The 12,801-nt window shown below is 37.1% G+C and overlaps 1 protein-coding gene across 4 annotated transcripts in view; it reads right to left on the bottom strand.

Moving 5' to 3' along the window:
* Positions 1-454: 454 nt before the first annotated feature.
* Positions 455-12,801, bottom strand: part of LOC135692417 (monocarboxylate transporter 10) — a 29,789-nt gene continuing 17,442 nt past the window's right edge. For 2 of the 4 annotated variants that reach the window (XM_089111805.1, XM_089111802.1), the window contains exons 2-5: positions 8,496-8,762; positions 7,591-7,892; positions 5,297-5,666; positions 457-2,196 (exon numbers count right to left, since the gene is read on the bottom strand). In XM_089111805.1, the coding sequence (XP_088967931.1) occupies positions 1,964-2,196; positions 5,297-5,666; positions 7,591-7,892; positions 8,496-8,762 (1,172 nt within the window). In that variant the 3' untranslated portion in view covers positions 457-1,963. Of the gene's footprint in view, positions 2,197-5,296; positions 5,667-7,590; positions 7,893-8,495; positions 8,763-9,398; positions 9,497-12,801 lie in introns of those variants that run through there. The other 2 variants (XM_089111810.1, XM_089111807.1) reach the window with 2 other exon arrangements.

Here is a 12,801-nt window from a genome sequence, read left to right as displayed (position 1 = left end):
AGCTGGCACGTGTAAATCGCGCGAAGCCGTATCGTACAATTCGCGTTGCGTGCGGTGCAGATCTAATTTTATGGCGCGAAATTGTTCGTGTGCTTGGTGCATTCTTGAAACGAGGTTGTGTGTATAATGATCAGCAGGCAGAGGAGTTGGTGGTAAATCTAAAGAAATGGTTTCAGGTGATAGTGTAGTGGAATTACGATTTTACCTGGACAAAAATATTATAAAGCTGAAATTTGGCACATAGGTTCCATTCTATAATGGAAATAACAAGAAAAAAAGCCCCTGACGTCCATAGACAAGAAAAAATGGAGTTATATCGGAAGTTTCTCAATGTTGTTATGAACATTGCTGCATTTGGCTATAAATTAGAGCGCCTGAGCATAACTCAAAAGCGAAGTATATTACTGGCGTATGCTTTGAAAAAGAAAGAAAGAGAACAAATAATTTTGTAGCTGAATTTCAAATGAAATTTCTTTATTTAGCATAACGTATTCATTTTATTAGAATTGTGAACGTCTTCAATTAGAAAAAGACCTCTCAAATTATAATATAATAATATAATTGGATTATAATATACGTCCTTCTTTAATATGCACATTCCTTTTATAAAGGCCTCTAAAATTTGCTTAGTTCACTAAATTTACAACGGCTGTAACGTAAATCCTAAAAATTCACAAGCTCAAATTCAAGTAAATGACGCGTGACTATTGGTGTGGTTTTGGATGTGGCTTCTCGGAGTTCCATACAGCACAGCTTTTGGGACGGCACCCCTGAGTGAAAACAGGGTTGGTTTCAATGTGGCAACAAAGATTATTTTGTTTTGGATTTACATTTCTACAGTCTTTTGCACGTGCGGCAACCAGTATTTCGGGCAATGTCTGAGACACTGTGTTAATACGGTTTAAAACAAACAGATACAATTGTGAAGTCACGAAAATTTTGAAAATTGGAATTAAGCACTTTTTAGAATTAAAATATTAAACTCTGTTTCCACTGAGAAAACACCAAATGGGAAATGTCATGATGATTTTTTCTTGCCTTATTTGGGGGAATTTTTAGAAGTTAGGTATTAATTTCAGATAAACTTAGTCTTCCTTTCAAGTAGAAATCATTGAGAAAAATTGTTTATAAAAAACTTTCCGGGGTTTCTTCATGCAAAATTTTCTCAGAGAACATAGAACTTTAAGAGAGCTGGACTCCTTTTTATTATTAAAAATGCTTTTTTAATTACTTAAGAATAAAAGTTACAAATTGTCTTTGATCTTTCAGAAAATTATATTCCACTTGACGTTATCAAATAACAGTTGGCATTGTTACACAAATACCATATTACATTTTAAAAACACTTTTTGATGTAGGAAATTCTTATTTCCAAGACATCATCTTGGAGAATTAAACTAGTTCCTTTAAAACGAAGCTTATTGAATTTGAGAAGTTGCTTGTTCAAACACGCTGCTTATCGTAACTAACTGACCGGCCAATAATCTTTACTTAAGAGGGGGTAGAGTAAATTTCAAATTCTTCGTTTGTTTTTTAATACCTTCTTTGCTATGAATAACTGATCTGTCTCCTCTGTGACAATAGAACAAATTTTTACCCCCTTTTTCAATAAATAGCACTATTTACATAAAAGGAAAAGCATTATTTAAGAGTTTATTTGTCAGACAAGTAGAGGACCGAAAGCTGTAAGGTAAACTTGCAAAACCTTCTCACTTTACCCAGGCACAGTTTCTGGTACTGTCTTTTTTTAAAATATATTCCCCATATTTAAAATAAGCATTAAAGATTCATTGCTAACAATGGGCCTTTGCGAGCGTGGCGACGGTCCAAACAATGGCAGTAAACTTCTACGGATTAACCAAAATTGATTTCAGACTGTCTGAAATGCATTATGGGATGCTTGCGTGGCGCAATGGCTCATTGTTAGCAATGAGTCCTTAATGACCAGTCCCTTAGAATCTTATCATACAGGTGTTTCTAAGCGCATTGACCTAAGTATATCTTTATCTTTAAATGTTACCTCAACATCCACCTCTATATCTTGCTCGTCCGTCAATTTCTCGTTTACTTCTTTATCAGGGACTTCGACTTTTTCCATATACCTAAGTGGCGTCAGAAGCAGACATGTTAATATTGGAGGTATCCCTGACAGCAGGAAGAACGCTCTGTAGTCTTGAGTCTTGTCAACTATAAAACCTGAAAGAAGCAAGAAGGAACCAAATAACATCAAGGTTTGTACGTCATTTAAATGACACCATTTTGATAACGTCATTTTCTGCAAGCTACAAAAATTTTTTGTTAAGACTCTCAAAATTGTTTTACTCCAACGAATAAAACTCACCATTTAAAGAAAAATTTTCTAAGTTACCACTATTGTGTTTCTTACAGATAGCAAGAAATAGGTATTTAAACAATCTTTTGGTGGTACAAAACTTGTAAATGGCTTTGAAAAAGCAAACATTTAGTAAACTAAAGCTTTTCGTCTGACACTCTTCAGAGATTAAAACGTCGGAACATAAATCGAAAACTCTACGCTAAGAAATATATATACCCAGTTGTGGATCGAAATAGGCCAATCAGAAACACGAGCAGGTGACCAATCAGTGCCGCTTGCCTATTAGAATGTTACCAGTGGAGTCCTAAGGTGAAAACGAACTCCTTTTGTCTACACAGTAGCGGTTTTTTCGTGCTTATGTAGATAGACTCTAAAACTGCGATCGGGCTTTACCAATAATCCGAAACATGTCGCCATTATAGTTTTTTGCACAATCTGGGTTTTCTAGTAAATGCTGCCCGATAGCAGAATCGCAGGTTTTAGTTGTAATTTTAGATTTGCAAGACCGAGGTGGCTGTTCTCTTTGGGGATGGGTTTTGCTTCTAATATTAGATGGAACATGTTGTTTTATTCTATCCTCCAATCTTTGGGTGGTGCGTCCTACGTAGCCAGAATCACACTGGCACGTAAATTCGTATATAACATAACATTTTTGTGTGGCAGGAACGTAGTCCTTTTGAGTGGACGGAAGGGCCTTTTTCGTACTATAAACAACACGTGGGTTGACCGCAAAGAAACAATTTGTAATGGCCTGTTTTATTTGGCTTTCAAAACTTAGAGAGCTGTTACCGATCCAGGGTAGTTTTAGACCTATACAGTCACGTGCTCGTGTTTCTGATTGGCCTATTTCGATCCACAACTGGGTATATATATTTCTTAGCTTAGAGTTTTCGATCTATGTTCTGACGTTTTAAACTCTAAAGAGTCTCAGACGAAAAGCTTTAGTTTACTAAATGTTTGCTTTTTTCAAAGCCATTTACAAATAGGTATTTATAAATTTCATGAAAGTATCAAAATGGCGAATCAACATGTATTCAAAACTAATTTCTTGGTCAAAAATCCTCTTTAAGTGTAAAATATGTTATGAAAAGGATTGTAATGTTAGTATAAAAAAGAATCCATTCCTACGGACAGAAAATTTCCATACTTAAAAAAATCAAAAACGTTGGCTTTCAGTGTTCAGTGATGAATATCAAACAACGCAACGCAAAAATCTCGCAAAGAAAGTATGGTGTTAACAAGGTCATGCAACTTCTAGTATCTAGTCACCTCCTATTTCTCTCTACTAGTTATATTGATGTTCTTGCATCGCTTGCGTTAGACGGCGTGTTCTCTTCTTAATGCTGCATTTTTAAGGTAAAACTAGGTGGAATTTGTTGCTGATGCCTTCCAATAGAAGTAGTCAATATTACATTTTTTAGCATGCTTTTCATTAAACTCGACAAATTGAAAATACAATTTAAGAATGGCTTGGACAGCAGAATCAGGGACTGGGGGCGACGGCTGCAATGACATGGTTGATCTCGTTTTCATCCGGTGATTACGTACATGACTATTATTGAAGAAGTCCTTCACCTATGTAGTATCCTCGTTTGAAAAATGTGTACGCTATCCTACTGAAGGCAGGTAACCACATAACTTTGGATCCTTTATGAGCTTTTTCATAATTCTGACTTTGCAAGACCTAAACATTTAAAGGGCCTCTCCAGCCAAAAAAAAAAATTTTTTTTATTGACTAAAAAGTTAGCATTTGGTGCGTGTATTATGGCAAAGTCGTTGTTTTTGCAAAATTCCAATTAGTTTAGTTATAAGGCTTAAAAGTTGCACCTTTCCGAGAAAAAACGACAAAAGCTGAATCAGTCTTGTGACATTCTGACGTCACAATGTGCGGCCCTCGTTCGCCATGAATTTCGTATATCTTCCACTGAATCGTGAAGGAGTCATGGTCACGCGTTGATAACGGCATCTAAATCTACAGCAGGAGCTTTTTAGGATCGAAAAATATCAAATGTTTACAATCATTCTAAGTCTGCGGGTCGGAATGTGTCCATGCTTTGTCACGACTTTGTTTTGATCACCTGTGTAGGCCCACAAAGCTACGGCTTCCTGCTCCAGCTCTTCCCTCGCGTATAATTAATCTAAATTGACACTTCAGTTTTTCTCCAGAAACGATGAACAACTAAAGGCTTCAGAATTGATATCTGAAATGCTCAAACTAAAAGCCGGTGGAACAGAACTGAGAGTACCATCACTTGCAGTGTACAATTTGCGAATCGCCGTCGTTCGATTCGGTTTGAGGCGAGACTAACGAAATACACTGTGACGTCAAAATTGCGTCACAGTGTCACCAAACCGAACAAATTTTGTCGGTTAATTCAATTCAATTATCGAAATGCAAGAGCTTATATCTCACAAACTGTAAAAAATATCGAAAAACAAATAACGAATTCGTGATCAGCAGGTTCAGCTTCTTTAGATTAGCCAATAAAATGCAAGTGCAAATTTTGGCTGGAGAGGCCCTTTAAGTTGCTGCATCACAGCCTGCCATAGCATGGAAAGATGGAAGAATGAGTGTGCAGGAGTTGTACACTCCAATAGGCTCCGCACTGCATTGAGAATATATGAATTTACTGTTAGCTTTATCGGTGATCTTACAGCTGCAAAACCATCTACACGCCATGCATAGACTTTTGGTACTAGTCCAATTACACATTTTCCGCTACCCTGGGTACCAGAGCCTTAGAGAGTCAATGGTCTCTCCTTTACTTTACAATTTCATTTGCAATTGCTTTCCCCGTTCTTAATCTATTGAATCTAAGGTAATTCTACGCGGCAATTCTCAGTGCAAATCTCAATTCGTTAGTTGCTACCCTTTTGGTAGAATACCTCACAATTACTTAAGAAATAACAACATCCTCTTATAAATGACAGCACAAATAAAAAATTGTTGCTTACAAATACCTAATAATGGTGGTCCAAGCATCATGGATACACTGCATGAGGTAAAGACCATTGCAAAGCCTTCAGTCATGTACGTCATACCGACTACTTCCCTAACAACTGGTGCAAAAGTAGATTGCATTTGCCCATCCAGAAAGGAAAATGCCCAAATATAGACAATCAAGTGTATTGGGGTGTATGAAAATGATCCAATGACTGCTGTCAACCCATTTAGAAACAATACAGACTGGTAGTAGTTGATTGTTTTGAATTTCTTGCTGTCAACGATAAAGCCAGAGATAAATCTACCACAACCCATTCCAATCGCCGAAAATACAGGGAACTGTCTTGCTAAATCCGGTGAAGTGCCATACCCAATTGCTAGTTGTACCTAAAACAAGCGAATGTAAGAGCAAGATATATGTCTATACACTCCTGTTTTATAATGAACTCCCTATATATATAATACAGTTCTAGGTGAACGTTTAAAGGCTCCTGCGCAACCGGCACGCTTTGTGACTATAGAAAAAAAGACCGGCCTAGGGAGATGGGGATTAGCAAATGGCGAGGGTGCGGAGAAGAGCAGGGGGAGGGCGGAGGAGAAGAGGAAAGGGAAAATACGGTGTGCTGCAACTATCTTCCTCCTTCTCCCTTGCAGGCCCATCATTTTTTTCTTTTCTTCAGCAGTTCCTTTTATTCTATCCTTTTCCCTTCCCGATCTCCCTCCCCAATAGCCTCTGCGGAGGTCAATTGCTCAAGACAACTGCCGCTAAGCATGCCGGTTACGCAAGAGCCTTTAAAAGATAGAGAAATCATGTCCTGTAATACATATCAAACTTTATTCGGATCAGCCCGTATATCAACGTGATTATAGGAATAATATCATTTTTATTTAAAAATGAATTGCACAAATAAATCATAAAATATTTAATTGCTGATGTAATGTTTTCGAGTACTCCCTCTCATAAAAAGATTAAGCAAGTTTCAATACGGTAAAATTTATACGTTTGTTACATCCGACACATGTATGATCATTCTAACAAAACCACAGTGAGGAAACCGGGGGGAGGTGCAGAAGGAAACAATCGTCCAATGTCTATTAGCATAAATACAGGAACTTAAGTCATGCTCAGTGAGGTATATATTCACCGCATTGGTCAAGCTACAATGCCTGCCAAAAGTCTTGGAACACTGACATCAATTTCCAAGGTTAAAACCAATCCTCCCCCTCTCCCCCACGGAACAATGTTGGTTTACTATCAAACGGATTAGGATTTTAGGAAGCACTTTCTTTTGCGCTTCTTTTATGATATTTCTCTAAATCATCAACATTGTTTGAGGGGGAAGGGGGCGGAAGTAGCAAATTTTTTTCATGAAAGGAATGAAAGATATCAAATGCAGCGTAAATTGGTGGGTGTTCCAAGTACTTTTGGCAGGCATTGTAGGTAAGTCAAGTTTTGAATACGAGGCTGAGCAAGGCAGGGGGCAACATGTTCCGATTGTTTTAACTAAACCTGCCAGTTTTGTGACAAAATTTAAAGCCAGTTCATGTGCGCTCCATTTTACGCCATAGGAAGGGCCTTCATCAACAAATAACGGAAATGCAAGTTTAGCGATCACTGAATTAAGGAAGCTGAAGTCATTATCGTTTAGGGGTGCTACACTTTGAAATAGCCTAGACACCGAAGCAGGCAACCTCTCTGATTAGATTCAAACTTTGCACCAAAAATTATTGTTTTGAAACCAAACTTTAGATTTTTTTAAAAAATGTAGAAACATTAAATAAAAATTTTACAGGGGGGGTTATAAAGATAGAAAATATAATTTTGTGAAGGGTTAAACTAATGAAAATGAATGAATAAATGTTAAAAATGGAAATTATTTCTGTTTCAAGCCTGGTATAAATAATTTGTATTTTATAGTTTAATTCTTACGACATGTTAATAAAAATACGGTACGTCTCGCACTATTTGGTGAGAAGTATCAGAAAGACTGAATGAGAAACAGAGCAGCAAGGTCAATCTCTGAGCCAATGAGGTGACATTCAATTCCTGTTTCTATTCCACTAGTACCCAGGCCTCCAGTGTTGTCTTCAATCGAAATGAAATGAAATGAACTGAAATGATGTCTTATCGTGATTACAGCAAAAAGCCTTCAAGTAGTTTGTTTTAATCACAATAATCGCCAAGTAGAAACCAGGACTGAGGAGAATGACATTAATCTTGTTTAATCTAGATTCCTTATTTGAGATGAATCTTTTTAAGTAAACTAAGGGGCTGTTTCTATCCTTCAACTACTCAAACCCTCTTACGTACCTGATGAACATTGGAAACAGAGTAGGAAAATGAACACACGAAAATTGCAAACATGTATAGGCAAAATGCTTTGTTTTTGAGCAGATGAAAGTACACGTTGAGTCCCTTCTTTCTCGCAGAATTCACTTTCTCATCGCTTTCGTAGGTTGTAGGAAAAAACCCTTGTGATGAAATTAAACAAGCTAATGTTATAACCGTTGCTAGAACTTGAAATGTTCTTTCTAATGTAAAGTTATTCACAAGCCATATGATGATATAGGACAAGCCAACTTGAGAAATACAACATCCTCCAGTAAGCAAACCTGAAAAATGATGGGCGATATAATAAATGAAATTTATTGGGATAAAATTTACAATAAGGGATAAAATTTAAAAACTAAGACCAATGTAATTGAGGTTAAAGTGTGGTTTGAGATTATCATATCTCTATATGTTCTAAATAAAGTAAGACTGAGGAGAAATCACATCTTCAGAAGTTCTGGCTATGCTTTCGGAGTGGGTCAAAAATGTTGGAAATCTTGAGAAATCCGAACAAGAGGTGGAATAACTTCTGAACAAACAATTCGGCATCTCAGTTCAAGGGACAATCCACTCTTGTAAATAACGCACAAGATATCCACCAAAACACAGGATTTCTAGAGACTTGCTAAAAAAAGATTTCTGCCAAGGTTGTAAGAGATTTTCTTGGAGTTATTTGGCCTTCGTGCCAGTCGTGTATTTAACAAATTGGAAAAACATGTTGGAAATCTTGAGAAATCGCAAAAACCAGTTGAGGTCTTGACAGATTGGGACAAGTTGGAAAATTTGAGAAACCGGGACAAACTAGTTGGAAGTTTTGAGAAATCGGATTTTCTCGGATGAAAAAAGGGATTTTCTCGGTTTATAGTGTTTTCCTTGTAACTCACCATATGCAGTTGACTGCCTCTTGTCAAAGTAGATGCAAATGGCTTTATTAGTAACCATAATCATTAAACAAGAGGCTAATCCGAAAGGGATGCTGAAGGTGAAAAAGGCTGCATTGATATTGGTTATGAATGACGTCAATAGAAGAGAAAGTCCCAACGGGATTGCTGTTGCTACTACAGCGACTCCCAAGCTAATCTTGCTTAGGAGCCAAGATGCCAATGGTGCCAAGAGAAACATCAGTGAAACTGGAATTGAACCGACCCATGCTAAGAGAGATAGAAATTCATCACGTCATTTTTCAAAGTGAGACTGCAGTGTTAAAACATAACACATTATACACATCAAAATATAGGGCAATTATTTTATAGGAATTTCGGGGAAAGGTTTTTACATAGAAACAGTAGGACTTCTGGGTGTTTTAACAGCCTAAAATTGAATAGGCTGTTAAATCATCAAGCCTTTGATGTACTTTTGTTACTTAATGCTCCTGGATTTTGGATCTGGTTTTCGCGGTATACCACAACGAATAGAATCTCTCTCTGAAATAGGATTGTGCTGTAGAAAGCCTCTAGAAGCCACATCCAAGATCACAACCATTGCAAAATCCTATATAACTGCATTTGTGTCAAAGATTTTCTGTTGTTTAAATCAAATCAATTAAACTATTCTTTGACTCTAAAAGGCTAATAGACATTGCTTATTCGTTGAAAAGCAATAGCATAGCATAGGGTTTATTTACAATGCCAAGTAAGGAATTCTCCAAATCAACCAAACGTATATCGGCTTGTTAAGGGATGGTCTGCCGCCGGATAAACTAAAACTTTGTGCACGTTGCCTACCACAACTTATAGACATTTTGAAAAAGCAGAAAAACTGAAGTTATAAATAGAATTGCCACTTACAAGCCCCATTTACTCAAGGCCTCATTAGCTCTCGTTCTCGTAAGTTTATTTGTAGTTCTTTCGGCTGATGCCTGGCTTTCCTGAGCAAGATTCCATGCCTAGTGAGGGCAACCAGTGGCGGATTTCATAACAATCGTGCATTTAATGAAGAAAGCATGAAAATTGGTATGCCTAACGATTTTGACATGCTGAAAACGATGAGATCGGGACCCAAACTGTAAAATACCCCCAAAGAGCTATTTTTAGCCGATGGTACTCGGACCCAGTCCTCTGCAAATAATTCTACCAATTTTCATCATTCTTCCATATCAAAAGTATTAAAGGTTGTAGAAGTGTATAATCAGGCATGTAAACAAAATAATATTGATATCTAAAAAATAAAGTTCTATTTTTAGATGGGGTTCTTGGTCCCAGACCTCCAAGAAAGGTGCTGATTATTTTTCTGTCATACCCGGCAATGAAATTCGAAAATTACTTATATTGTAGAGATTATGCTCCTCATAACGATAGAAGCAATCACGTCTTTTAAATTGTCCCACAATCTATTTTTAGAAAGGTGTCCTTGGGTCCAGACCTCTACTAAATTTTCAACCAATGAAATGCAGCGAGTCAATGTTGATTTTGACAAATACATAGGTGGTAGCCTGAAACCAGAAATGAAAGAAGGGCAAGGTTTTTGAATTCGAATCTTTGTCAATGAAATTACACCTATGTGAAAGAATTGGCAAACTATTTCTACGAAATGATGAAAACAAAATGGAGCTGTTTCATCTTCTTGTTGTCGATTTGACAAGCCAATCTTTGGCAAATTGTGTCATAGTTGCTACAGATTCTGAAGAAGTGCTACAGTCAGAAACAAACGATCATAGGTTTTCAGCTCCTTGCAATCATGAAGTGGCTGACATACGCATTTTCCTGCATGTCAAACATTGTGCTGATTCCGGCAGAGGCAGACTTAAGGGGGCAACTAATAAAATTATCTAAGAACGGGAATGAAGAGCATTCTGTCAGTAGTTAGGGTCAGAAATTGCTGAATTCAGACTCTCGTCACCAATTTCTGAAAATTTCCTCAGCTGCCCCTAACTTCATATTTGCTCTGGACCCGCCCCTGGATTCCGGTCATAGCAAAGTCGCTACAAGAACCGCTGACACTGGTATTGTTGTCATCGCAATCATACTTTTCCAAACACTGGATTTCGAGGAATTATGGATAATGTTTGGGGTCGATTAATCAAAGCGTTGGTTACCAGTTCACTCCTATGTACATGCTTTGGGACAAAACGTTTGCAAAGGCCTCCTATTTTGGTAGGCATTCATTGGCTGTGAAAGGGTATCGCCATTTTCTGGGAAAGGAAAGAATAACGGATAGCTTCGTAAGGTGTGTTCTTTACGTGATTGACATTAAAACGTCCTAGTAACTAAATTATTTGGTGGTTATGATGGTAGTTTCTGAAATTGCTGAACAAGTCTTCCAGTATAAAGATTAATCAACAGACTTTGCATTTAAAGTAGTGCGTTTGTTTGATAGCTATTCAAACTCTTCCTATTTTTCAGACTGTCGAATGGTGATAATAGCCAACCTAAGGATATTGATATGATGATGATAGAGCGTTTCGTTGTATCGATGTACTAAGAAATTTCTTCACTCCACGACGTAAATGTGTGTCGCAGACATCTGTTCACCAAGAAAAGTTGGGCAAGTGAAACTTTGCCACCAACAAATGATGCACTTCTCCAACATACAAAACTATATTTCAAGCTGGGTAACTATTGAAAAACTATTCACATTGAAAATTGAAATTTGAAGCATGCATTGGTAATATTGAGTGACCTGCCTTCTTAAAGACGAAAAAAGCTTTCGATAGCAGAACAATATTAAAGATTCTGTTCTTGAAGCTCCTTATTGCTTTCACAACATCAAACATTTCTCTGGTTCTGTTGCTATCCAAAACTTACTTCGTGCAATTTCCAAAGTCATTTTGAAAGTTAGCTTTCATTGCTCAACCCCATCCCAAAATTCAGGCTCGCTATGCTTCCAAATATTCTGGGAGGGAATGGCACTAAAAGTGCGTTCTTTCCTTGAAAGGTTTGTCTAGTATTAATCAATGAAAACCAAGCACCTACCTCCGATTACAGCATGGAGTTGGAATACAACGATTGAAAATGTGTCATCGTTATGGATGCTTGTCACAGAAGCCTCGAAGGCACGCCAGAAGCTTATCAAATGTGGATGTAAGCAGAAATGTTCGACAAGATGTAAATGCAGACAGTTTGGTTTGGAACGTGCAGAATCGTGCATGTGCAATGGGCAGTGCTTCAAAGAATTAGACACTTAAACTTTCAATCTCGTCAGGATGTGGATTTTATGTGACAATTCGAAATTATTCACTGAAAGCTGACATTAGATAACACAATAGGCATTTTCTAGCAAGTACCTGCAGGCATTTTCAACCGACCTATCTTAGAAAGTATATGGGAGCATAGATTTGCGTAAATTCTATTCTTGCACATTTGAGGAATTTTGGCACAGATGCATTTCAGAAGCCTTTACCCCATGCTAAAAAGCTTTTTTAATACAATTTTCACCAAGAAGATAGCCCTTTAGCGACTGTCATTACCGAATTGATGATTTGAATAAAACTCCACTGGTACAATGAAATTTGTGTGCTTGATGAAAAATTCAAAACTTTGGAGAGGTCTGGATCCAAGCACCCCTTTCTAAAAATAGGTCGTGGGGAAATTTAAAAAATGTGATTGCTTTTATTGTTATGCGGAGCTCTATCTCTATAATATAAGTAACTCTCGTATTTTGCTGCCGAGTACGACAGAAAAATAATCAGCACCTTTCTTGGAGGTCTGGGACCAAGAACCCCATCTAAAAATAGAATTTTTTTTTTTAGATATCAATATTATTTTGTTTACATGCCTGATTATACACTTCTACATCTTTTTATGCTTTTGATATGGAAAAATGATGAAAAATTTGTAGAATTTGTTTCAAAGGACTGAGTCCGAGTGCCATCGGCTAAAAATAGCACTTTGGGGTATATTACAGTTGGGGTCCCGATCTCATTGTTTTCAGCAAGTCAAAGTCTATAGGTATACCGATTTTCATGCTTTCTTCATTAAATGCCCGATTGTTCTGGCTTTTTCACTCAATAGCCAGAGGAGATGACAGAACAATTAGAGTGAAAAACCATTGAATTATACTTTGCTCCTTTCAAAAGACCAGATAATAAATTTCTAGACAGAATTGATCCAAGAAGCTTATGTATCAAAATTTGTGACAGCGGTGTGAAAGTATGGGTAAAAATAACACTAGTATCGTTGAAAACTTTTGAAAACTATTGTTGAAGTTTATTGGCATCTCTCTTTTCATGCTGTCTCAAGTTTCTAGATCGTT

The sequence above is a fragment of the Rhopilema esculentum genome, chromosome 3 (assembly GCF_057945365.1).
Source record: "Rhopilema esculentum isolate cy_ngs chromosome 3, ASM5794536v1, whole genome shotgun sequence".
Lineage (NCBI taxonomy): Eukaryota > Metazoa > Cnidaria > Scyphozoa > Rhizostomeae > Rhizostomatidae > Rhopilema > Rhopilema esculentum.
Note: the sequence above shows the minus strand (reverse complement) of the source record. Positions and strands in the feature narration are given on the sequence as shown.